Source organism: Brassica napus, chromosome C5, assembly GCF_020379485.1.
Source record: "Brassica napus cultivar Da-Ae chromosome C5, Da-Ae, whole genome shotgun sequence".
Classification (NCBI taxonomy): Eukaryota; Viridiplantae; Streptophyta; class Magnoliopsida; order Brassicales; family Brassicaceae; genus Brassica; species Brassica napus.
Window position 1 is genome coordinate 51,557,243 of NC_063448.1, and position 26,491 is coordinate 51,583,733.

The 26,491-nt window shown below is 37.7% G+C and overlaps 5 protein-coding genes across 6 annotated transcripts; 2 read left to right on the top strand and 3 right to left on the bottom strand.

The window, feature by feature from the left end:
* Positions 1 to 6,824: 6,824 nt before the first annotated feature.
* LOC106452488 (B3 domain-containing protein At3g11580) lies at positions 6,825 to 9,471 on the top strand. The gene is made up of 3 exons (XM_013894627.3): positions 6,825 to 7,592; positions 8,231 to 8,391; positions 9,163 to 9,471. Exons 1-3 carry the CDS (start codon positions 7,034 to 7,036, stop codon positions 9,214 to 9,216), a joined length of 774 nt encoding a protein of 257 aa, XP_013750081.1. The 5' UTR covers positions 6,825 to 7,033; the 3' UTR covers positions 9,217 to 9,471.
* A 644-nt stretch (positions 9,472 to 10,115) lies between these two features.
* On the top strand, positions 10,116 to 13,332 carry LOC125587901 (protein trichome birefringence-like 8). Of its 2 annotated transcripts, XM_048759259.1 has the most exons (4): positions 10,120 to 12,110; positions 12,288 to 12,677; positions 12,759 to 12,917; positions 13,005 to 13,332. In XM_048759259.1, the coding sequence occupies exons 1-4, from the start codon at positions 11,701 to 11,703 to the stop codon at positions 13,330 to 13,332; spliced, it is 1,287 nt and encodes a 428-aa protein (XP_048615216.1). In that variant the 5' UTR covers positions 10,120 to 11,700. The 2 variants fall into 2 exon arrangements, with proteins under 2 accessions (XP_048615215.1, XP_048615216.1); XM_048759258.1 differs by having other exon boundaries at positions 10,116 to 12,110; positions 12,759 to 13,332.
* Positions 13,064 to 19,408, bottom strand: LOC125587900. Its single transcript, XM_048759257.1, has 18 exons — positions 19,182 to 19,408; positions 18,391 to 18,838; positions 18,174 to 18,265; positions 17,627 to 17,791; positions 17,136 to 17,526; positions 16,670 to 16,788; positions 16,493 to 16,565; positions 16,190 to 16,416; positions 16,063 to 16,107; positions 15,702 to 15,744; positions 15,383 to 15,574; positions 15,084 to 15,187; positions 14,892 to 14,958; positions 14,563 to 14,712; positions 14,059 to 14,181; positions 13,782 to 13,952; positions 13,562 to 13,621; positions 13,064 to 13,473 (listed from the first exon to the last, which is right to left on the bottom strand). Exons 1-18 carry the CDS (start codon positions 19,220 to 19,222, stop codon positions 13,354 to 13,356), a joined length of 2,631 nt encoding a protein of 876 aa, XP_048615214.1. The 5' UTR covers positions 19,223 to 19,408; the 3' UTR covers positions 13,064 to 13,353.
* Positions 19,409 to 19,556: 148 nt separating this feature from the next.
* LOC106345497 (casparian strip membrane protein 2) lies at positions 19,557 to 20,714 on the bottom strand. The gene is made up of 3 exons (XM_013784696.3): positions 20,228 to 20,714; positions 20,021 to 20,144; positions 19,557 to 19,940 (listed from the first exon to the last, which is right to left on the bottom strand). The coding sequence occupies exons 1-3, from the start codon at positions 20,500 to 20,502 to the stop codon at positions 19,725 to 19,727; spliced, it is 615 nt and encodes a 204-aa protein (XP_013640150.1). The 5' UTR covers positions 20,503 to 20,714; the 3' UTR covers positions 19,557 to 19,724.
* Positions 20,715 to 20,848: 134 nt separating this feature from the next.
* Positions 20,849 to 26,463, bottom strand: LOC106452485 (probable UDP-N-acetylglucosamine--peptide N-acetylglucosaminyltransferase SPINDLY). Its single transcript, XM_048759256.1, has 18 exons — positions 26,039 to 26,463; positions 25,210 to 25,616; positions 24,960 to 25,121; positions 24,680 to 24,855; positions 24,505 to 24,580; positions 24,278 to 24,406; positions 23,905 to 24,024; positions 23,773 to 23,841; positions 23,607 to 23,688; positions 23,360 to 23,454; positions 23,223 to 23,287; positions 22,937 to 23,135; positions 22,628 to 22,822; positions 22,436 to 22,530; positions 22,205 to 22,340; positions 21,895 to 22,112; positions 21,682 to 21,809; positions 20,849 to 21,605 (listed from the first exon to the last, which is right to left on the bottom strand). Exons 2-18 carry the CDS (start codon positions 25,603 to 25,605, stop codon positions 21,202 to 21,204), a joined length of 2,745 nt encoding a protein of 914 aa, XP_048615213.1. The 5' UTR covers positions 25,606 to 25,616; positions 26,039 to 26,463; the 3' UTR covers positions 20,849 to 21,201.
* Positions 26,464 to 26,491: the final 28 nt, after the last annotated feature.

The following is a 26,491-nucleotide window of genomic DNA, read 5'->3' on the forward strand; positions in this document are numbered from 1 at the left end:
CATAATGAACGTAAGACACTTAATAAGGGTTATATAGGTGTTATTCAAACCGCAAAACGTTGTTTTCGGTTTAAAAACCCTATTTCCTCGGAATTTCCTCGGATTATTCCGAGGGAATTCCGAGGAAACCCTCTTCTTCCTCGGAATTCCGTCGGAATATTCCGAGAAAATTTCGAGGAACTAGTGTTTGGAGTTTCAATACGTCAATTTTTTTTTTATAAACGGATTGATCGATGTATATATATCCAAAAACGCATCGATCGATCACTAAGATGGACCAAAGCGTAACAATGTGATCGATCGATTAGATTATCCCATCGATCGATCGAGAATCTCAAGCGTTCCTTGGAATGTCCTCGGAAAATCTCGTACGTTTTTTTATAAACGGATCGATCGATGTATATATATCCAAAAATGCATCAATCGATCACTAAGATGGACCAAAGCATAACAATGTGATCGATCGATTAGATTATCCCATCGATCGATCGAGAATCTCAAGCGTTCCTCGGAATGTCCTCGGAAAATCTCGTACGTTTTTTTATAAACGGATAGATCGATGTAAATATATCCAAAAACGCATCGATCGATCACTAAGATGGACCAAAGCGTAACAATGTGATCGATCGATTAGATTATCCCATCGATCGATCGAGAATCTCAAGCGTTCCTCGGAATGTCCTCGGAAAATCTCGTACGTTTTTTTATAAACGGATCGATCGATTTGTATTTGTACAAAAACGCATCGATCGATGCGTGTGCGGGAAACAGAATTATAAGGCAAAACCCGAACTTTTTGGATCAAAACCTCGGAACTCTCATCTCCTCCGATTTCCCCTATAATTCGACCCCCCCCCCCCCTTTTTCTCTCTCTATAATCATCCGATTTGAACAATTTTGGGCTCTATTCCCCTTGATTTTTCGAGCTCTACCTGATTCCTACACTCGTTCTAGTTGGTTCTTCTAATCTAACCGCTGGCTGAGGTTCGCTAGTACTACCATGTTCATAATCAGTTTCCCCATGATGATACCAAATTTTGTAACTTCGTGTAAACCCACTCAAATATAGATGAGTCCAAACATCCCACTCTTTAATAACCTTTATATTTTTACAATTAGAGCAAGGACATCTTAACATACCTGTTTTTTCTTCCGGTTGTCGGTGAACTAACCTCATGATTTCGGTTATACCTCGTTGGTATTCTTCCGTAAGCAATCTCGTGTTCAGATCCAAATGAGGTCGATCGATCCAAGAACGAAAATAATTTGAAGAAGACATATTTTTTATGAATCAAATTCGTGTGTAAATAGAGTAAGAGGGAGGATGAAGATATGGAGTGAATGAAGAGGAAGAGGAGTACTTGTATTTATAGTTTAAATCCTGCCGACAGACCGAGAAAATTCCGACGGAAAAGGCTAGTTCGTCGGAATTTCCTCGGAATTTTGTAAAATCCCCCAACGGCTCTCCAACTGCTATAATATTTCCTCGGAATTCATCGGTTTTTTCCGAGGAACACATTTTTCCTCGGAATTTCCTCGGAATATTCCGACGGATTGATATTTCCTCGGAATTCCGTCGGTATATTCCGAGGAAATTCCTCGGGATATTCCGAGGATTTCATTTTCCGTCGGAATATCCGTCAGAATACCGCTGTTTTCTTGTAGTGGAAGATCCTTTTCTTCTATTTTTTCAGTGTTAGATGCGAAATTGGCGGTCTTCTTATGGGTCATTGAGAGTATGACCAGCTTAAAGAAGAACAAGGTAGTCTTTGTTTCGGATTTCCAAGATATGGTTGATGTTGTTCTTCATCCGATTCATTGGCCGGCTCTACAATTTCAAGCATCAGAATTGCGAGTGGCGTTGCAAGATTTGGAAGTTTGGAACTTGCAGGTAGTGGTTCGAGGGAGTCTTAGAAGTGTCTCTTTCATTGCACAAAGTGTGAATAATCTGGGTCTTTGGTAGTCTTATGTTGCTGCGGGTCATCCGCACTGGCTTCGTTTGCTATTTGTCGATGAAAGAGCTCTATCTAGCCTTTAGCTTCCCTGGTTATGGTGTTGTGGTTTGATTTTGGGGTATAGTATAATGGTAAATATAGTTGGGTCTAATGCCGATAGACCAGTGATTTGTTGCTCTAATCTTTTTTTGAGCAAGGTGTATCCCGTTGTAACATTTTGGAAAAAAAAAACAGCAAAATAAATTTTGTATCTAGAACAGTGTTTTGAATGCTATTAATTATTTATATATATCGTAGCAACTGGTTGACAATATTTTGAGTGATGCTGTTTATTTACCTGTGAAATTGTCGTTTAGTATGGTTAGAAGCGTCGCAACTTTTGTTGCAAACTTAAAGCAAAAAAAAAACATTTGTTTCAAACTTAAGATGGTAATTAAGAACTGCGTAGTTTGGCTTCGTTATTGATTTTCATTAAATGTATAGCTGTCGTCATGAAATTTAGATGATCGTCGACGATATGTAAACACAATTTTTTCGCATTTCCTGAACAAAGAATAATACACGAATAAAGTATTTATAATTTTTTTTATAAACAAAATATTTTTTTTGGGCGAATAAACAAAATATTTAAGTTTTTAAATGAACGTCTTACGTACTGATCAAAGCTTTTTCTTTTACTTATGGACGCAACCCAAATATTAAATTTTTTCTTTTCAAAAAGGAAAACCTGTAAACGACCTAAGTATTAATTTCACACATCAGTGCTTCTGTTGTTCAAGACTAAATACTTCTAACAAATATTTTTTAAAAAAATTATTAAATGATTGAAAGAAAAGTATACTAGTAATTAAGTACTAGTAACGAAGGTAATTCTTCAAAAAAACTATATTACGTACATGCTTTCAGATCTTTGCCTAATAAGAGGCTATGTCGCATTCGTTGGAAGTTGTTTTTGCTTCGAGTTATTTCTAATAAAGAAAATAACTATTAGTTTATAGGAAGTTTCATTCACGTCAACCGGAGCGTCTAGCTCTGGTGGTAAAGGACTCACAGCTGTGAGCACCGCCACCTGGTTTCGATTTCCGGCCACTGCGAATTTAACATTCGGACCGCAGTGACACAAATTAGTCTCTTGGGCCTGGGAAGCCTTTGGAAAAAACTGTGTATAATTCAAAAAAAAAAAAAAAAAAAAAAGTTTCATTCACGTCGTTTCACGAAAATTCATATTAAATAGTTGAAATGACGATTTTGGTGAGAAAGTTGTGTGACGTTTAGGACACGGTGACGTACCCAACGAAGCTGTAGTATTTGTTGAAAGAGGAGATTAATGCGATTAGGACTCTTGCTGAAAAGTTTATTCATAAAATAGAGCAAATTAAAATTAACATATGTTTTAAGACCACGATAAACCTGGGGTTCTTAGAGTGAGGTTTTTAGCGGAAGTTAAGAAACGCTAAGAACTTCATCCTAAGAACTCGGATTAATCATGCTTTAATATCAAACATTAAAACTATTTTATTTCTTGCAATGTAGGCATTTTACAAACGTGGTCGACTTTCAGAGTATATCTTTTACCTGTCTATATAAAGTCTTATGACTTTTTGAGCTCATCATGAATCAGTGGTAATTGAGAATATGCTCTTACGCAAAGTCTTATCTATCAAAGACGATTGTATTGGGAGGAACTTATTCTTTAGGAAATTATTGTTGAACGTATATCATGGTATTATTATTATTATTATTATTATTATTATTATTATTATTATTTTGTTAAAAACTGATACTAGTAATATTTGTTTTAGGAATATTTGTTTTAAAAACTGATACTAGTAATATTTGTTTTACATCTCATGGTCATATAATTTTACAGATGACAAGGTATTAAATAAAACGACACTTGGAAAAGTTTGACGAAAATATAGAAGATCCGACCACGTACGTAACATTTGCACCTCTAAAGTCGTATATTTATTTATTTTCTCATTAAACAATTTTCTCAAACTCACGATTTTTTTTTGGCACAAACATATTCAATAAATTGAAAAAAGCCTCGGATCCAAGTTCTAACCCATAGATGGGTTTACAAACAGAAAAACCGCTAGGGCTTGTTTAGCCAAACAGTCGGCCTCAACACCGCTAGGGCTTGTTTAGCCAAACAGTCGGCCTCAACATTATTTTTGCGATTAAGATGCGAGAAAGAGATTACGACAAACGCAGAGGCGATCCTTTGGATGTCATGGACGATTCCGTAGATTTCCTTAGCCTGCATATCGTTGTTGATTGCTCGGATGAGCGTTAGATTGTCAGAGAATACCTTTAACCTGGGTAGATCAAGGTTCACTGTAGTAGAGATCGCATATTGCGATCAGAGGTGAGTTGATGTCCTCTTTTGATTCGATTCCTTATGTGATGCGATTTTTAGCTGTTCCAGTAATGATCCAGGCTAATCCTGCTTTCTTTGTTTGCTTGTTCCATGCTGCGTCGGACTTACAGGTTGGAGTTGCTCTGAGATCGAATTGGGAACGATGATCTACCGTCGGTATTGGAGTTATCGTTGAATTCTTCGTCTTCTTCGATGGTTGAGCCAGATTCCACTATCTTGCTAGTCGGATTCCATTCGTTGCCGTTTCCTCTGGAGATAGAGTTCTGTTTTCAAAGATAAGAGTGTTTCGTGCCTTCCATATGAACCAGCAGACCCAAGGCAGTATGCTGTTGGTGATTCTGGAGGGTGGGAGGCAGATAGCGCTTCTGAAAGTCATCAGAACTTCTTTGAAGTCCTCCTCTGTGGCTAGATGAACCACTCTCTGGAGGGGGATTCTACTCCATACCTCTTTAGCGAAAGGGCAGTGAAAAAAGGTATGGCACATTGTCTCTTGCTCTTTACATCTAACACACACTGCTTACTCAAACTCACGACTTAATTATTATGCTAATAGCCCTGTTCTTTATACGAACGCGGAACCAGCGGCAGCGGCAGAGAAAATACAGTGCGACTTAAGCAAATTAAACGGTACGGAAAATTGAAGTGGCCGCGAGTGAACTGCCGGAAGAACAAAAGATGAAATTCAGTTTCGCTGAAATATTCAGCGTTCATTTTACTCCTCCTTCACTGCCGCAGCGTCAAGAAAACAGGCTGGATTTGTTACATGAGTGATGTGGTTGACTTATTTTTGCCATGATAATAGGTTAAATTTCAGTCGCAGCCGTTGGTCGCCACGTTCACGAAAAGAACATGGCTAATGACATAAAAACTTTTACTCGTTAAACAAAAAATAAATCTCTACTCAAGCATCTAGACCAAATTTGGTTACATCATTGATATGATAATTAAGCTATCTAATATTAATGTAATATCAAGTGAGTGATAGTCTTCCTAATAAGATATCGGCTACAATTGTAAAGGCTCGTGGTTTTGAAAGTGAATAACAAAGACATTAATTTAATTTATTTGAGAAGAATAACTTACATCGTAGATGTAGAATTATAAACGAACGATTCAAACACCAGAGAGTATTTCATGATTACTTTTATACATTTGCTACTATTGTTCACTTCCAATCAGAAAACAATAATAGATTATAGACGTGTAACCTTAGATGGGTACTTGAACTTGTTAAACTATTGCACTTCGATAGTATTTTTTATATAGTACATAAATTTCTATATATTTTGGATAAAACCTTTGTTAGAAAATAATAAAATTTAAATGGGTTTCTATTAACTGAACGTATTACCCTTATTTATGACTAACGAGACCAGAGTTTTTTGTTTTTTAACGAGACCAACGTTTAAGACATATCAAGGATATAATTCATGGTAGTTTGATTTGTGTTTTTACTTTTACTCACTACATCGCTATAAATTACTAGTGTTATCCAAAATGATCATCTTGGTGAATTATATGTTGGGGCTAAAAATATACTAGTATATCTCTGCATGTTGAGTATTAATTGGCACTGATGGTGGTGGTTGTTCAATATTGTAAACAAGAAAAAGAGACATGACCACAAAGTCAAGTCCATTTCACAAATAGTTTATCGAGTCTTTATTCTTCTCGATTATAAAATGATTAGGAAAATAAAACAATGTGTGAGCGGGAGAAAGGGAAAGGAACATAAGGGAAGGTATGAAGTAGAAGTGAAGATGCATGCGATGGTGTGTCGGAAAGGCAAAAGCACATGCTCCACAACTTGAACTTCTCACTTGCGTCAGGGTTAAGTATCCTCTGTATCTTCTTACTTTTACTTATTACGTACCACCTCACTTTTCAGCCGTTCGATCCTGTTAGGAGATCTTAAAGAAATCACCTAAAATGGAAAGTTAATTTTATGCATGTTATCTTTATTGTTAAACATGTAAATTTTATATTATCATATATGTAAATTTATATTATCATATATGTAAATAATTTGTTTATCAAATTAAACTTTGTATACGCATAGTTACGTCATTACGGAAGAGTCATTAACAGACGAATAAAGTAATCACCAGACTTGGTTGGCTTGTATCCCTTTTATTTTGTACACAAGTTTATATTTAACCATATAAGTTCATGAACGAGATAAAGTCGTTATGAGGAATACTTACATTAAGACAAAGCCACACTAACTTTATAAATAACCTTATAACATGTTAAGACTTGGGATCCAATACCATTTAAGACAAGGTTGCATCAAACAATGACTAAAACTATTCAATACTATATTTTTAAATGTTCACTTTTTTATGTCTAAATGTTCACTTGATATACATGAACTGCAAGAGAGAAAAAAAGGAAATTGAAATAAATTAAATAATGACCGAAAAGAAATATCATCACGCAAAACCTTAAAAGTACTTTCGATGTCGTGTCCTCCTCCTCTTCATGTACATCAAAATAGTTTTTTCTTTTAACATCAAAATAGTTCCCGCAGTTTTCACATCAACTTAACCATTTTCACAATTTTCACATTTTCTGTTACCTTCGTATAATACTATATTTAGTACCATTACCCATCACTCTTTCACCACCAAACATCTGCACATCCTCTCTGTTCTCTCTCTCTCTCTTTCTCACTCTCCAAGAAAACAATCACAAAATGTCAGTCAACCATTACTCAAACACTCTCTCGTCGCACAATCACCACATCGACCACAAAGAGTCTTTGTTCGAGAAGTCACTCACACCAAGCGACGTCGGAAAGCTAAACCGTTTAGTCATACCAAAACAACACGCCGAGAGATACCTCCCTCTCAATAATTGCGGCGGCGGCGACGACGTGACGGAGTCGACGGAGAAAGGGGTGCTTCTCAGCTTCGAGGATGAGTCGGGAAAGTCTTGGAAATTCAGATACTCATATTGGAACAGTAGTCAAAGCTACGTGTTGACCAAAGGGTGGAGCAGGTACGTCAAAGACAAGCACCTCAACGCAGGGGACGTCGTTTTATTTCAACGGCACCGTTTTGATATTCATAGACTCTTCATTGGCTGGAGGAGACGCGGAGAGACTTCTTCCTTTTCTGCCGTCTCCGCCGTGTCTCAAGATCCTCGAGCTAACACGACGGCGTTCTGGAACGTTTTGACTACACCTTATCGTCAAGTACACGCGTCAACTAGTTCTTACCCTAACAACATCCACCAAGAGTATTCACATTATGGTATAAAACTCTTTATCTACTGTCTCTTTTTTTTAATATATCCTAGATTATTAATTTATGCATTGTGTTTTAGATTTGTTATACATATTCACATGGTATTTTCTTAAAAAAATATTCATCTTTTAAGAGCGAAATATTTTATTTTCTTCTATAACTCTTCCGTTATTGTAATTTTAGTATGATAGTATTTTTAATACGTTATTTTATTGTTTTTATTCTTAAAAGTGTGAATATACCCAGGAAATATATTTCGAGCAAAAAATTTGAGAGCTCAACCATTTTAGCTGGTGGAGTTTCTTTTCGTATAAATCTTGTCGGAATTAGATTATTTTATTTATCCTAAAATATGTGACGATTAGTTTAGTTGCGTGTGTATGCACGTAAAATAACAACCTGAGATAACATTTTGTTATACATAGATATTTTCTTGTTTTGTCATATGTCCTTTTAATTCTGGACAAGAAAATAACCCCGACAATTTCAATAATCTTACCCAAGTTGTAACTAATCCTTACACTCATAAGGAGAACCGTCCAATCCACTTAGACTAACGTGTTCATTATTTCTTCCTTTTAATTCATTTTAAAATATATGTAACTAAAGGAGACGCAAACGTGTTGTGACGGTGGAAATTGTAGGCCCTGTTGCTGAGACACCGACGGTAGTTGCAGGGAGCTCGAGGACGGTGAGGCTATTTGGAGTTAACCTCGAATGTCACAGTGACGTTGTCGAGCCACCACCGTGTCCTGACGCCTACAACGGCCAACACATTTACTATTACTCAACTCCACATCCCATGGTAAATTTACTTTTACATTCCTGTCATATCAGTTTGCTGACGTTAGTACGTGCATGCTACTATGTGAATGAATACGATATAAAATTGAATTGATCTAAGTATTAAAACAGATGCGTGGCTGTTTCGCGAGATGAGATTGATGAAATTAGTATTATTAAAATAGATATGGAAGAGCTACTGTTTGATAAATAATAGTATAAAGAAGGAATCATGGAGAATAATACTACACTTGACTGTAAACGCACATGGCCAATTTGTTGATAACTTGTAGCCTACCATGATTTTAATTTTTCTTCCGTAGCCTACATATTTTTAAAAGTCAAGTTCCGTAAATATGAAGTTTAGTTTTACCATTCTTATTTGTTTGGCACCGTCATGTGTTTTCTTGTACAAATCAAAGACTAATGCTAAAACTGTCGTTTCAGTGTTACCTGGACTTGTATTAGTACTACATCATTGATGTTTGGTAGCTGGAATATAGTACATCCAGTATATAAGTTTAAGTAAGCATTAAAAATTATGAAGAAAATCAGTTTTGAGCCGAATAATGGAATTTATAATGGTTGAAAATAATTTAAAATTCTAACATATAAATTATTGAAAGACCTCATAAGAAATCGGAAATATATATATATTATTGAAAGAGCTCATAAGAAATCGGAAAATTAAAACTGTATTATATTGAATATGTTAACATCTTTCTCTTACAATTTAATGCATAAAATAAAGTGAATAATAACAGTTTAATTGTGTGTTGGTTTTGTGAAACAGAATATCTCATATGCTGGAGAAGCAATGGAGCAGGTAGGAGACGGACGAGGTTGATAATCATCCAAAAAGAAGTGACAGCCTTAGTTTTAACTTTAGATTATGAGCGCCTCCATACTTGACCCAATTGTCATAGATAAAACAGAGAAAGGAGGAGAATTAATAATTATCCGCCATTTAGTTATTTATTCGAGAATTCGGCAAAAAAAAACACGAATCGCCAAAAAAAATCTGTACTCGAATCTGGCCAAAAAAATATTGTATTTTTATTGATTTTTTTAGTTTATTAAGCAACTTAAGATTGACTAGCCATTTTAGCACACCGTGAACCCACAGTTAAAACAGTGTTAAGTAAACGTTAAATGTTAGCGTTAAGCGAAACGACGTCGTTTTCAAATGAGATGAAACAACGTCGTTTTACATGATTTGAAAATATAAAGAAATACACCCCTGGATTCCAACTCGGGTTGATTAGGACAAATGGCAAGGTATTTTACCATTGGGCTAGTGACACTTTCAGTTGAGTTACTAACACATTTAATAATATTTGGTACTGATTAAATATAAAAAAAATTATCTAAAAACTTTAAAAAATCTTTAAAATTCCAAAAAATTGAAAAACTAAAAAAAAAATTATAAAATTAATTTTGAAATTAAAATTAAAAATAAAATTTTATTTTTTCTTTAAAAAATCAAAAATATTTCAAAATTTTCATTTTTTAAATTCCAAAAAAATTAAAAATTCAAAGAAAATGCAAAAAATTAAAATTACAATTATCAGCTAAAAATTAAAATCGCACTCATAATGGGTACAATATTTATTTTAAGCATTTTGATTTAATTTTAATATGTGGGTATCTTTTTATGTGTGTATAATTAATTTCAATTTTTAGCAATTGTTTACAAAAAATGAAAATTTTGGAAGATTTTTATTTTTATTTTTTAAAAAATAAAATTATTTTTAATTTAATTTCAAAATTAATTTTATAATATTTTTAATTTTTTCAATTTTTGGAATTTTAAAGATCTTTTAATGTGTTAGTAACTCCATTGAAAGTGCCACTAGCCCAGTGGTAAAATACCTTGCAATTTGTCCCAACCAACCTGAGTTCGAATCTAAAGGTCTACTTCTTTTTATTTTCAAATCACGTAAAACGACGTTGTTTCACTTAACACCAATAATAAACGACGTCAAATTTTTCTGTTAAATTTGCTGACGGCGTGCTAAATTGGCAAGTCAACGAAAACATTGTTAATTAATTCTAAAGTAAATGAAAGTTTTGTGTTTTTTTGGCCAGCTCAAAAGTTCATGTTTTTTTTGGCAATTCGTGCAAAGTTCGTGTTTTTTTTGGCCGAATTCTCTTATTTATTTAGTTATTTACCATTCAGCTAACTTGAAAACATATATGAAAAAACAAAGAGGATATTTTTCTCCTACATTGGAGGCAGAGATTTCTAAAAGAAGTAAATATGGTCCATTATTTGATGCCTGAGGTTGAGAATCTGAGATAATTCAGTGAAGCTTGCAGAAATCATTTGGAAACTTGTATCATGTCTATGCATATGTATACTCAATGATGATGAAAGATTATTTGGAAAGTGTTGATCATGGGATGAGATTACAAGATGAAAAGAGTGTGGACCTAACTTTTTTTTTGGAACACAAAGTGTGGGCCTAACCAATAGATTAAAGAATAGTGCATAGCATGTGTGTAAAATGTTTATTACATCGTCTTTTCTATCTGGTCCAGAGCAAAACCTTAGGACCATTTTATTCTATTTACTCTAGTTTTGTTTCTCAATTGTTTTTTTCTTTTGCATCGCAAAAAAAGTGTAGAAGGAATCTCTGAATCATTTTTAGAAGATACTTTAACAAAAATAAGTTTAGGTCCCAATTGTTTCTTGGAGTTTTGAGTTCGGGTTTGCGTTTGCGTTTCTATGATTAGAATATAACATGATAACGCAATTGCAAATGCAAACTCAAACGAATAGATCGGGACTTTAGTATTCTCCTTCGTGTTTATATTTAGATATTCTTCTATTTGGCTCCTTTAAGTGCTTGTTGATAAGCTCACATTATCCCTTTTTATCTTCGAGGGTTTTCATCCACCAGTTCAATGAAGTCTGTTCTCTATTACTATAGCTTATATAAATAAAACAAACCATCTCTTTCAATATGTAAAAATACTTTGTATACGTACAAAACTTGTAAATATACCCGCGTTTATTATAAGAAGAAAACCATCAAGTTAATTTATGAATAGCTTTGTTTTATTGTCCAGATGATCGATCTAAATTAAACATGTACCCGAAAGTGCGAGAAAACTTCTTTTACTGTACGTTAATTGATTTTGTGAGAGGCATCTATTAATATTTGTTTCTGTCACATGCATGGGATTAATAGGGGAATCTTACGAGTTATTACGTTACCGGAACATGTATGTATTTATTAAAACTTTCCTCTGGCAAAAGAAGATCGCATTCATAATTTTCACGTCTCTTCTTTACAAAGACAAGAAGAGATAGAGATTTTATGCGGACATGGATCATCATCAAGAATCAAATTCTCTAAAGCAGCTCTTCCCTCTATCTTCATCTCCTTTCTTCTCAACCTTCAAGACCAAGAAACATATTTTTGTGGGGACTTCTCTTCTCATCAGTTTCCTAATAATCTCCGTTATATTCGTCGATCTAGCCCGCTTCGAGCCTCATCTATATTTTGGATTCTTATCTTCATCATCGAAAACACTAACGAAGGAACAAAGCAACAATAACGTATGCGACTATTCGTACGGAAAATGGGTTCGTAGACGACAACTTGACCCGGAAGAAACGTCTTACGGAGAAGAGTGTCGGTTTCTGGATCCTGGTTTTCGTTGTCTGAATAACGGAAGAAAAGATTCTAGTTTCCGACAATGGCGATGGCAGCCACACGACTGCGATCTTCCACGGTATGTGTTTTGCTTGGAGCTCAAGGTATCGGTCTGGATTAAAACAAACTTGCAAGGTTACGAGCGGTGGTTCACTAGACCTTTGGACATGAATCTCGCGCCAATCTAGTTCATTTTTTTTTTCACTTTTTTGTTTTACCATGATGACTTGGTTTATTTTGTGGGAAACGATTATAGATTCAACGCAAGAGATTTTCTGGAGAGGAGTAGGAACGGGAGGATTGTGTTCGTCGGAGATTCCATCGGAAGAAACCAATGGGAATCTCTTTTGTGTATGCTTTCACAAGCCGTGTCTAACAAGTCTGAGATATATGAAGTAAACGGGAACCCAATAAGCAAGCATAAGGGTTTCCTCTCAATGCGGTTTCCAGAACAAAACCTAACGGTCGAATATCATAGAACACCTTTTCTTGTCGTGGTTGCTAGACCACCTGAGAACTCACCGGAAGATGTCAAGATGACTGTTAGAGTAGACGAGTTTAACTGGCAGTCAAAAAGATGGGTCGGGTCTGATGTTCTGGTCTTCAACACAGGACATTGGTGGAACGAAGACAAAACCTTCAACTCGTAAATATCTTCGTGTTGAATTCAAACATTCTGAAAACAAAACGATGAGTATCCTTACCGGTTTTTCAATTGTTGTTGCAGAGGTTGCTATTTTCAGGAGGGAGGTAAATTGAACAAAACAATGGGAGTAATGGAGGGATTTGAGAAGTCTTTGAAGACATGGAAGTCATGGATATTAGAAAAGCTAGATTCTGAGAGCAGCTATGTCTTCTTCAGAAGCTTTTCTCCCGTGCATTACAGGTCTTGTTTCGCAACAATCTATGTGGGTGGAATCAGAGACAAGAGTCTAGAATCTATGGTTTTATTAAGCTTTTTGGGGTGTTGCAGGAATGGGACATGGAACTTGGGTGGTTTGTGTGATGCAGATACAGAGCCAGAGACTGATATGATGAAAATGGAACCTGACCCTATCCACAACAGTTATATCTCTGAAGTAATACAAGGAATGCGGTATGAACATAGTAAGGTTAAGTTTTTGAACATTACATATCTGACCGAGTTCAGGAAAGATGCTCATCCTTCGCGGTATCGAGAGCCAGGAACTCCTGAAGATGCTCCTCAAGATTGCAGTCACTGGTGCTTACCCGGTGTGCCCGACACATGGAATGAGATCCTCTATGCGCAGCTGTTGGCAATGAATTACCGAACAAAATGAAAAAGAGGTACACAAGTATTTCTAGTCATATGCTATTTTCTCGATGCTTTCTTCGGGCTCAGTTTCATTTGTTTGCAGTTCCTTGACTTTCTCAAGCTGTCTCAATAGGTTCAACCTTTCTGGCCCGTATGTGGAAGGAATCTGAATGAAGACGGTTACTATCAAAAACTGACTCAAAGAAAAAAGGTTTTTTGAATTCTGATGGATTGTGAAGAGAAGGTGTGCGTACCAGGCCTGGGACATATCTCTGAATTGCAGCCAGCATAGCTGCGTGACCAACCGCTGTAACCTGTTCAGAATAGCTTACTCATTACATACTATAAAAAATGGAACTGTGAATGACTAATGTTAACATTGCAAGAGGTTCAGCTTCACAGTTTTGTACATAGATGTAACTTGGGGTAAAACAGTGAATACAAACTTGTCTGTGAGGTTAATTTTTGACTTACAGGAAGAAGCATCAGAATACCGATGGGAATGACCGATGCCAAGTCAGTCATGGTTCTGCGCAGAGCTTTCTTTTCTTTTTGTGTTAATTCATCACCGATCATAGAGCGACGAAGTAGCTTCATAGCAGCTGCTGAGTCAATGGCGAGCAGCTGAGTACCTTGCCACACGTCCTGTAAATGGAAAAAAAAAGTTAACAAAGCTGACAGAGGAAAAGAAAATGACCCAATGAAACTGAACACGCCATATAGCTTTAGTCTTTAAGGGAGATATTGATACCGTTGTGGTTTCTCTTAGCTTGTGAAGAGTTTTCTCGATCATGTTTTCCTTCTTTGAAATTTGTACCAACTGAACGCCTGTCGGTCTACTGCTTGGTTGAGGAGGGTCCTCAGATATTCTTTCCTGCAGAATATGAACAAACACTTCTGAGCGCTTCTACCAGTGATACATAGATTTACGACCCGACATTTCAGTTGACAAAAATGGAGCTGATGGGTCATCTTCTACCATGTTGAGAAGCTTAGCCATGAACTTATTAGAGTTGAGAGCACAAAAAGGATTATGCTAGTGGATTTGCATGAAGGCTTCGACTTATTAGTTTCTAAAACAATGGTTTGCATGAAGAGGATTCCCACAATCCTTAGTTAATCCAACTGATACTCACTAAATGGTACACGTGATATTCACTATCCGCTTTGGTTATCTGTATTTTATTTAACTTAAATGCTCTAAACTAGAATTGTACACTTAAAAGACATCTTGCAGCAGCAGCTGTTTACTAACCTCATCATCTATTGACTGAGCAGTGCTTCTTTTAACCCGCATTTCCAGTTCTATCAGTTCGTTCCTTAGGATTTCAAATCGACTAATTTCATTCGGTTCCGAGTCTATGCGAAGTAAGTCTCCACTGGGATTCCCAACAATATCACCACCCTGCATATGTGAAAAAATTTCCTGAAACCCTTATAAATGGTGGTAGAAATGGCAGGACTTTAGATGCTTTATCTCCTTATTTCAACGAAAACCAAATAGTTATATATACCTAGTAATTGACAAGAACAAAACACAGATTACTATGCAGAAGAATGATCAAAAGATTTCAGGATACTTACCGATAATTCAGGATCAGGATTACTCTTTGGAGGCCGTTCAAAGAATCCCCAGAATCTACGACTCACACTAATGCAGAGGACACAACAAATACGGTCATTGTTACCAGAGTGGAAAAAAGTATTCACCCTTATATCGTTCAAACTAACAAAGTAGACGTAAAAAGGAATAATACCAAGCAATACGTGACATACCTTTTGCCTTCACCTTCAGAACTAATTGCATTCTTTGTGATTTTGCCCTTAAAATACCGTTTTTGTACCTCGTAGGATTCCCGAGAATCGTTTTTGTCACCTTCCTGAGTTAACCATATGAGATATTAGTTTCCCAAACGATTTAGAAACACAACATGCACTTTGTAATTCTTCGACTGATGCTACACCGCTTAAAGAGGGATACAATTAATATGTTTTGGTCCATCTGGCAACCTTAGCATTCAAATAATATCATACTCGACAGAACCAAACAAAATGTCAAATGAGATTAAAAAAACCTGTTGCAGGGAAGCTGTTTTGGCTCTGAAAGTTGCCTCCAAAAACTCAGCCTCTTTTTTAAGCTTCCGTATTTTCTCAAGGTCAGAGCAAGCGGCTTTTATTTGTTCCTTTCCAGACGATAAGTTGGATACGTACAACTCCTGTAGCAGGCTTTCCAATCTCACGAGGGCTTCATCTACACTTTCTAGGGCCTAGGGACTATGTTCTGTTAGTATATATATTGTATTCGATAAGACAGCACTTTAAATGGAAACAGATCCAAGTAGTGTACAGAGTATAGTGGTCTTTCCCAAAAAATACAACTGATAGAAGACCAACCTTGTCAAAGGAGTCCGACTCTCTTACAGCTGATGACGCATTCCTGAAAAAACCGGTTTATGTTACTTCCATCGAGCATTATTCAAGTGCTTACGGTCTACTGAATCGATAGTAACTGATTAGGGCAGGCCCCAAAAGTTAAAGGATATTTTCCACACAATTTATTGTAACTACAACAAAATTGTAGGTATCAAAGAAGCTTAAAATGTTGCTTTACTATATTTCTCGCAGGTACTACTATTATGCATTCTCAAGTGCATTCTCCAGTATTAGTACAATACACTAGTCAGGCAGGAGAGTAATTTTCCAAATGCAAGCAAGAGTGCATAGAACAGAGAGTGGGAGGTTCCAGTTATCTTACTTTGATATCGCCAGTTCTTCCCTGCACCTAATCACACTCTTGTGCCTAAGCATAAAGAACAAAGTCAACAAGGTCCCTTATTACTGTTCATCTATGATCCAAATATTGAGTAGAGTATGTCAAATACCCCTTGGATAGGAATTTTGCAGCCTTGACATTAGAAGGGTTCTCTGGCCATTTACTATGTTTAATGAAGCTCTGTAGCCAAAAAGAGCAAACATCCAGCACTTGGGGAATAACTTCGTAATTAGGCGGCCCTTCTGGTTTGCTCCTATTCCTGTGTGATTGTTTCGGAGGCTGTGCGCCAGTACCGTTTGGATAGAAAGGAATCCATTCTAGCTCTTCGCAAACAACCTATACAACAAAATTTCCATGATAAGACATCAAAATGGTTATGTGAAGTTTCCACCGATGATTTGATTATGCCTACCTCTACATAAAGTTGGTATGAACTAATGGCTGAAAGTTGAGGATAGTACAGGACGCTGCCCCCAATGAGATGCCTGAAATAAAGAAGTTGAACGAGTATGAATCAACACTGTGATAAGCAAACACAAACTTACAAAAGTTAGTGGGAATGGAAAGAGAGTTAAACAATGACAGTTACCTAACAAGGTCTTCCAAAGGGTTCTCAAGAGAATCAAAACCATTTGCAGCTAAATAGGACTGCGTGCTCCTGCCCAAGGCAATGAAGAATCCAAAGATGGCTAAATCCCTCTCCAAAACCTGCAATGCACCGAAAGGTCCCAATTAACCCCAGAAGAACTATACACAAGTATACTGTCATAATCTTTCAACACAATAAACAGAGACAAACTTGAATCACTGTTTTTTCTTGAAAAAACTATATAAACTAAAGTCTTCCAATAAGCTTTTTGTTTCTATAAGCGTCACTTTATCTTAGATCCTGTAGCAGTTTCCCTTCAGTTTATAAACTGTTTGCGTCACTTCCTCATGTTCAAAAGGTAGAGTAAGCTAGACAATATATTATGTTCATGATAGTCAAACATTAAGAACTCATATGACAACTGCAAAAAGCTAAAAGCTGCTTAGGTGTGTCTTCTAATTTTTACCTCTATACTTTCGGAAGTTGTTAACCTTGACCATATTTTTTCCCGATCTATAGCCCGCTGCAGTTGTTTCTGTATAAGATCGACCCAGAAAACAACTTCATCTGTAGCAACGTCACCTTTTAGGCCCAGTGCTGCCCGATGACCAAAATGAGTAAGAAATTCTCTTTGTAGGCCTATGCTTTTGACTGAATGATACGCTTGAGGGAGTGGAACGAAGTCTACAACTTTTTCCATCAATCTTCCAGTTGTATCTGGAAGCGAAGAAAAAAAGGGCGGGCAGGAAAATTTTGCCGGGCCAAGTTTCGTGATTGCTGCAATGGAACTGAGCACAAGCATGAGAAGTGACACCTCTATCTCATTACTTGCAGCGGAGGACTTTCCTTTAGTATAGCTGGACGGAACCACAAAGCACCGTCACTTCATCAGAATTCCACAGTCAAACTAGTGCTCTATAGAACTTACTAGAAGGAGTTTTAAAAGAGAAAACATACAAAGAAGTGGCGGCCAGAAATCGTTGATCCCCCTCAATATAATTCACAAAAGATGTCACTACAAAAGGAACTTGCTCAGACCAAAACCATTCATAGGCTTCAGGATGTTTGGATGATAGAGTATCCCGCATCATATTCTCAAGGGGAGCAGCTTGGCGTGATAAACTGTAAAACGCCAAATTTTTGAACATAAGAAAAAACTAAAAACAAGTCAAAGGTTACGTTCTAGATAGCACGGGCCATTTCCAGTAAGATTTCCAACATTGATGGGTATGCAGGAAAACAAATACCAAAAGGCAACATCAAGAGAAATCTCACAGAATCTTATTGTTAATTGTCCTGTAAAGACTAGTTTTGTGTTCTTTCGCTAGTTAACAAATCCATGTTGAGATTCATTAGGAATAACTTAGCTAGAGGAGATGGCCTGACTCAGAAAACCAACTTCTACATTGCTTGGAATAGCTAAACTATTTCAGATAAATATCTACCAGAGCAGCAAGAGAAATATAATCTCTTGAAAAGGAAGCAGCTGAGATTCACGCAGTACCTCCTCTGAACGAAGACGTTAACATCCTCGTCTCTGTTATTGCCTCTCGACGAAATCTCATTAACCGCTTGTAGTAAGGAGTACAGAGAAGCCTGTAAATCAAGTATGTAAAATAAATTGAGCATACTGAGGACAAAACATTGACAAGAAACACTTTGTATTCAAGTGGAAATAGGATCAATGGTAAAATATGACAGTGTAACAAAAAGGCACAAACCTGATACGAAAGATTCTTCAACCAAGCATATCTATCAGCTCCCAGCCAAGTAGCAGAAAACCACGAAAACCTAGGCGGAGTAATCTTCTCCTTGACAGCAAACTCAAGAGTTCTCGCAGCATCGTGCAGAGACTGGATGAGTCCATTACAGTAGCTTTCCTCTTGCAACGATCCGGTGAGCTTAGCCCTAGCCTCCCCAAAAGCACTATTAGATCCTCCTGACTGAGGACTTCCGTTAACAGCTACTCCCTCTTCAGCAGAAGCCAGGAGAAAAGGCTGCACCAGACTCCTCCGTGCTTTCTTCTTGTAATGCGAACTCCTTTCGAGAAACCCATATCTCACAAACAATTGGCTCCTAGGACTGCTCAAACAATCCAACCGCACCGCCGCCTTTTTGCAGGATACGAACGATACAAAGGAGATCCGCGGCTGACATGGCGTTGAAGAGCTACAAAAGAAGAAGATCAATGATTAAGCAACAATCAATCTCAGTTTCGCAGAAGAATCAATCTCAGTTTTCCCTTTCTGGCTACTGATTAAGCTAGAAACCAATCGAAACCCTAACCACCAAGACTCGATTCCTCATCAATTTCTTCATATAACCTCTAATTTTAAAATCCTAAAACCATCAGCTCGCGAGGCTCGTAACCTTGAGGTCACGGGTTCAAATCCTGTATAAACGAACTACGCGCAGGATCATCCTCACGAACAATCGCGAACGGTATTTATAAGCGAACACTGATGAAGATGATCCACAAGGATTAAAAATTGAAGGGGGGAGATTGATTTACCTTGAAGATACGAGAGCAGGTCGATGTAGTTTAGCTGCCATCTACATGAAACTTTGACTCGAAAAACCAGCGGGAAAAAAAATATATTTCCACGAATTTGGTTGGTCAGAGAAACTGGTGATGATTGACGAGAAAACGATGAAGAAGATGAAGAATAAAAAGGAGGTGACGTGGCACCATGAAGACTCTTTATCCTTGTTAGACTGCGTGACGGTCGACTAAATAACTGCGTGACGGTCCACTTTAAAAACGCCACGTAGTACATTTCCGAGCTACGCTTAGTAGCATTATCTATACCCAGCATATCCGAAAATAAAAATATACATACGCGACGACGACAGGTAAACGAAAACAAATTAAATTTATAATATAAGATTAAAAGGAGATTAAATTTGAGAAAATCATTTAGTTTTTTTTTTTCACAAAAGCAGAGCTGCTACAATCACACTTTCAGAAAATATTAATACAAACATAAACAAGGATGAATATACACACGTGACAATGGTTTTACAATAATGATAACAACATTTATAAGAGTATTGATTAGTGCCTCTTGAGAGCGACGCCGGAGAGAACGACCAGGATCATGAAGAATACAACGGCGACAAAGGAGGAGACAACAGCTCCGCTGGTCTTCTGACAGAAGTCACCAAACTGCTGGCAAATGGGAAGCCAGTTCGTGTTCTGGTTTCCATTGTGTGCTACATAAGATATCGCTGCCGCCGAAGATGCAGCCGCCATGGTCAACCCCATAATCGCCTGTCCACCAAGACAAAGCATTGTTAGTGTTTTAGTGACATACTCATGTAATAGTATTGAAGTGTTTTGAGTATGTATACAGTGTCAAGAACGAGCAAGAGGAGTCTTGGAGCGGCGGCGAGAGGGCGAACGATGGTGACTACGGAGATAGGAAGTGAGAGGACTATGTATCCTGCAACCATTGACATGGCAATCACAAAGAATCTGACAAAAAGACATGACCTAATTAGGTTACTTGTTGCAGAAGGAAAGTACATAACTAATCAAACATCAGTATAAGTCGTAACTGGAAAGTTGGTAGATCATCGTAGCCAGCTTCGAACTGTAAGAACTGTGTAAAGAAAGGAAGAGTCTCGTCGCTTGTAAACATCGTTCCAGCGGCCACTGATGCTGCAACAATGGCAGCTAAACGGAGGAGGAAGTCAAAGATCGAAAGGCCTCTATTGTATCCACCTGAGCCACTAGTAGTGTGGTCTTTAGCCACACCGATTAGAGGAGCTTTCCCTTTCATTGCTGAGCTGGACTCTGCAGGAACATCAATGAATGTAGATTCGTTCTTCATATCTCTTGATTTTGGTTGCTTGAGACTAATCTTTTGTTTTGTTTCTGAAAGGAGAATCAAAGAGAGTTTGCTGCTTTGGTGGTGAACAAGAGCAACGGGGTTAAGAGTTTTTATAGGAAGTTAAGGGTTTTGTTGGAATAAATGGAGCAGAAGATATGGATTATGAAGAGTAGTTGCTTGCTTTTTTTTACTCTCTCCACACTAAACAAAAGGGAGATGGAGTTGGTCAACATAAGTAAACAATAATGTAAAGTCAAAAGTCTCATTTAACTAAATAAAAGTGTGTTCATAATGTATAGTCTTCACTTCTCCTTAGCAGGATTTTTAAATTTAGGCACTGAAAAGCTTTGGTTATAAAACTATATATTTACTGTCATATGATTCGGTACTCAACTCATGAGAACAAGCAATCTAAAAAGCCTTAAAACCTATTTGATACAACAACTTGATCTCCAAATCCACATCCACCTATTAGACTTCCGAAGAATCATTGTCAAAGCTAAACTAAGAGTTGGTAGGAAACATAACCAAACAAAGAAAAAATAGTTTTTTTTACTACACAAGCAGTGCTCTAAAAGTCTAGTTCCTATAGTTTTGGAAGTAAACAGGGAGGACTCTCTTTCAGATCTTCACTCATATGGGTACATGATTCCCGCATTAAACAGCAGCTTGGTTTAGCCGGTTTCTCTGGTTTTCCTGTTAACTAGTTGAGTCCATTCTCTTTGAGAGCTGCGAGGATTGGGTTGGTAGAGAGGAAGGTACAGGAGCAGAACCATTGGCCTTGAGAGAAGGAGTGGCTTCTCCAGTAACGTTGAGTCTTGATGATCCCAACTCTTTTGAAATTGAAGGATCTTCTTGGACCTTTCTTTGCAGCATTTCCATTCGCTTTAAGGACGGTACTTCACCTTTGCAGTACTTTCTCCACATACTTCTGTATGCTGATTCAAGAGCCACAGCAAAAGAAGGGCCGTTACAAACAGGAGATCCTGCCATTAGGTCCCGGAGACTCATCCTCAGTTTTGAAAGAGCGGTGATATCAGAAGCTAGATCAACAGATAACTGCACACACTCATCCTCATTTTTAGCAACCAGGTGTCCTAAACCTGAATCAAATAAACAGTTGCATAAGCTAAACAATGTCCTGAGTAATAACCAATTTTGGCAAGACCTAGAGCTTACCAACTTTACTGAGAAGACTGACACCAACATTATGAGCGTGTACTGAACCAGCCATAGTAACACATGGAACTCCCATGTAGAGAGATTCACAGGTAGTGGTGGTTCCAGCGTAAGGGAATGTGTCCAAACTGCATAAAATGGTGAATCATATTCATATGTAAATATAGTTACATCAGCGTTTTTTCAGTAGTACAAAAATGTGTCAAAACTGACCTTATATCCATTAAGGAATAAGCTTGCATATGATCATGGTTGAAAAGAATCAACGGCAAGAGATCAACGCGCTTTGATTCCAACCCAAGCTGCTCCAGCGTCGTGAGAAACCTCTGCCTAATGCTATCGCAGCAGAAAGGTTTGCATTTCACCACCAGGCGAGAATTGGGAACTGCACACAGTATCCTAGCCCACACTTGCAGTACCTTGGGAGTGATCTGATTCCAGAAACGTAGAGATCAAACCATTAGAAGAAATACTATGGGAGGTTGGCTAGTGTGTAATGATCCAAGGACAAAGTATATCTAACCTTTGCCAGATTGTTGAAGCTACCAAATGTGACAAAACCATTGGAAAGAGCGGGTGTTGGACAAACAGGACCAGCTTCTGGAGATGGTGTATAGCAAAGAAAACACTCCGGAAGCCTGACCAGCTCCTCCACCTGTCTGCAATTAAATACACACAAAAAGAGACACTAAGGATTCTATGTGGATTCACTCTGAAACCCAAGAAAACCTTCCTGTTATGAACAAGAACGTACTTCTGTTTGGTATCTGGTGGATCAGCCAACGAATCCGTAATTCTGTAATCAACAGTGGGTAAACCCGTAGTATTTGGATAGCCGATCCAAGTAACCTGATATTTTAACCAGTTAAAGTAAACTTGAAATGAAAATTTCCACAAAAAAGTTCCTAAAGAACAATATGAGACAATATTATAGATCCTCTCTCACCTGAAGAGGTGCTGGTCTGCAGGCCATTGTTCCCAACTTGTTGTTAGCAGTATGGCCAGTGAGTTCTACCAAAATGTCGATTTTGTCTTCTCGGACCATACTTGCAATCTTTTTCTCATCTATTCCGTATATATCTTTCCAAACTCCACCTTTCTTCAACACTTTATCCCTAAACCTGAATGTTTTTGCATCTTCCTGTAGAACCATGAGAGAGAAAGGATTGCTCAAAAGAGAAAAAAAAATTGAATAGAATTGCTTTTACATAAAACATAATCATATATGGAGAAGCTTTTTCAAGAAAAACCATACCTTAACTACCCCTGAATAAACCACAACTTTGTATTTTGTGTAATCATGATGCGTGAGGGGCGCTTCAATGAAATAAGATACTGAATGAGTGAAGAAATCTGGGGAGATATATCCGATGGTGATAGGTCGCTCTGGATCTTTAAGATTGTCCCACGAAGTGTACTGTGGGTGTAATCTTGTGAAGCGCCAACCCCAGTCTCTGTGTTCATTAAGAGTTTCTAACTGCAAGTTCCATAAAAGCAACAGAACCAAAACCCAAACTTCTCATAATATATATGTTATTAACCTGTGCGCCTCATATAGTTTGTCATCGAGTCCTTCATTTATGTAGTTCATGGCAAGCAATCGATTCTACATAATGGAAAGGTAGGTTTCAAACGCATAGGTCAAATCACAAAGAGCACGCTAAAGTAGGCAATTTACCTGGCCAGCATTGCGAGAATCTGGATCTATCTTAAGGCATTCCTCATAAGCATCAATAGCCGCCGTTATATTTCCAGCGTCTCTGTAAAGAACACCTACATTTGAATCGCACCATGAAACTGGTTAGAACCGAAACTAAACACCAACTAGCTTTAGGAAAGTAGGAAAAAAATTCAAGCAGTAATCTAAAATTCATAATATACAAGCAGTGGTCTCACTAAGGAACTAAACAGAAGAGGAATCAAACCTAAGTTGTTAAAAGCTTCTGCATAAGTGGGATTAGCATGGATTGCCTTTTCGATCATGCTGGCAGCAGCATCCATTTTCCCCTGTAGAATCAGAGGAATTGGTATTCTATTGACTGTATAGATTCTATCACGAAAACATGAAGCCACATTTGATCTATATCAAACCTGGACTGTGTAGACAACACCGAGGTTATTAAGCGACTGTGCAAAATTTGGTTTGATTGACAGAGCCATCTACAAAGGTTGGGAGTATTGTTAGCCACAATAAACAATGAAATAATTTTACATAAATAATACCTGATAACACTCCACGGCTTTATCAAGGTTGTCACGGTCTTTGTAAAGTACTCCCAAATTGTTGCAAGCCTCAGCACAATGTGGATTGAAGTGGAAAGCAAGCTCATAGAAGACAATTGCCTGCACAAAAGAACACAATCATGACCACATACATAGTTCATTATTTACCTCCATTTCTCATTCTAAATAATCAGGAAACTAAGTACAGAGTTTTGTACTGATTGCGAGAACATGGACAGAAGGATGCAGCTATGGGTAGACAAAATTAACAAGATATAGATAATTATATCATGCAAATAAACGATCCGAAGAATTTAATAAACACGCACACAATTACTGACTTACATAAATGAATAAATCACAAATTAAATACCATGTCAAACTTCAGCATTTCACCATAAGCGACCCCAAGATTATACATAGCATCTGCATAGTGCCAGTTATAATAGAGAGCCTTCTTGTAATACGCCACTCCTTGGCTCACATCGCCTTCAAGTTTAACCTGAAATATCATAGTCAACTCAGATGTGCTCACAGCTACTCACCAAAGAAGCATATTCCAATGGCAATGCCGTGACATAAGTAAAAAAGCATTATTACCTTTGTTCCTAAATCTGTCAGAGCTATGGCCATATTATTCTTCGCAATCTCAAAGTTTGGAGATACAGCTAGACATCTAATGGCAGAACAAAAAAAAATCAGTGCCACAGTTGAACCTTCAACAGAGCAGTAAAACAACAACCAATACTTAGCAAAGAAATAACAGATACGTTACCTCTCATAACAGGTGATTGCCATCTCCAAGTCACCACGGTTCTTATAGATGACACCCATGTTACAATATGCTTCTGCATACATAGGCCTCTCAAGTGCAGCCTTCTCGTAGCAGCCCAACGCACTGTCATATTGCATCATTTCGGAGTACACAACACCTAAGTTGTAATATGCAGGCTGCATAACAAAAATTTAGCGTTAAGGATTAAAGGATCTTTCAAATGGTTCCAGGCAAACCACATAAAACAGAATGAAAAATGTAGAGGATCAGAAAAATTTACAGCATAGTGAGGGTCAATCTTAAGGGCTTCATAGTACTTTTGAATTCCCTCCTGCGTATTCCCAGCAAGCTTCAGGCTAGTTCCAAGATCGGTCAAAACAATGGCTAAACACTCCGCAGCTGGCTTGTATGATGCGTCTGCCATCAGTGCTTTCTGGTAGGACTACACAAAGTATGAAGGTTGTAAGTTAGAAACTGTCCTACACACTTTAACTAAATCAGCATAGATAGAGGGGAAGCTTATGTCAAACCTCAGCAGCTTCTACGAGCCTCCCTTCTTCTTTATGAAGTATACCACAGTGCGTGAGGGCACAAGCATTATGCGGATCCAACCTGATCGCTTCGGAAAAACAATCAAAAGCGAGATTCCCTTTGTTTTGCGTCTGCAAGCATATCCCTTTCCCAATATGAGCTTCAACGTTCTTGCAATCTTTCTCCAGCATAGTCTCGTAGAGAGCAAGCGCATCAGCAAACTTGTTTCTCGCTCGGAGAATGTTGGCATAGGAAAGTGTATCATTATTCCCTTGAGTAGCCTTTGGCGACGGAGACAAAACATCTGTGGTGGGAGAAGAGAGAGAACCATTGGCAAAACCATTCTCTATAACCGGTGACCTCTCCCTCTCTGTATTATCTTCTATCCCAACCATTTCTTGAGCACCTTCAAGGAAACAATAACAAGAAGAAAAATTACATCTTGACATAAAAATGAAGTTACGATGAAGCTAAAGCTTTGGACTTTCACAGTATCAGCATCAAACCCATCACATTGAGATACAAAAACCGCAAGATCACATCACACAACCGGAGAAGATTTAACAAAAAAAAACCCAATTTCACATCAGAGTGGAAGCTTGCTTACCTTCAAGGTAACAATAGCGAGAAGAAAATTTACATCTTGACATAAAAATAAAGTTCCAATGAAGCCAAAGAAATGATCTTTCACAGTATCAGCCCCAAACCCATCACATTCAGATACAAAAACCTCAAGATCACATCACAAAACCGGAGAAGATTTAACATAAAACCCTAAAAATCCAAGCTTTGAATTGGCCATTACTAGGGTTTGACAAAAACACTTACGGGTGAGCGTGAGAGATGAACTTGTGTGTCTAGTGATGAAAGTCTATAGCCGCTAGAGACGAAATCGAGCAGCTAAAGAAGGGGGAAAGGAGGAATGATCACGGCGAGTATGCATAGAGGAGGCTGATCTCCGCCTCGCTCCGCCGTGAAAACAGAAGGCGTTGATCAGTAAGTAGCAAAACTTAGGGATTTATAGCTCTCGTGAGAAGCCAAGACCAAACCCAACCGGTGGAGACGTTTGGTTGACCGTGAATTGGACGGAGCGGAGGCGGCGACGGCGTAGCCTCTGAGCTCCCGGGGGGGCCAAGGCAAAGCGGGAGGTATGAGGTCGGTCCGAGACAGCTGACAGAGGCGACGCGTCCCTCTCGTGGCTCGTTGTTATTATTTTATTTTATTTTTATTTTCGAGTAATTGTGGTTAAATACCTGAATTGTTAGAATTTACTCTTCGCGT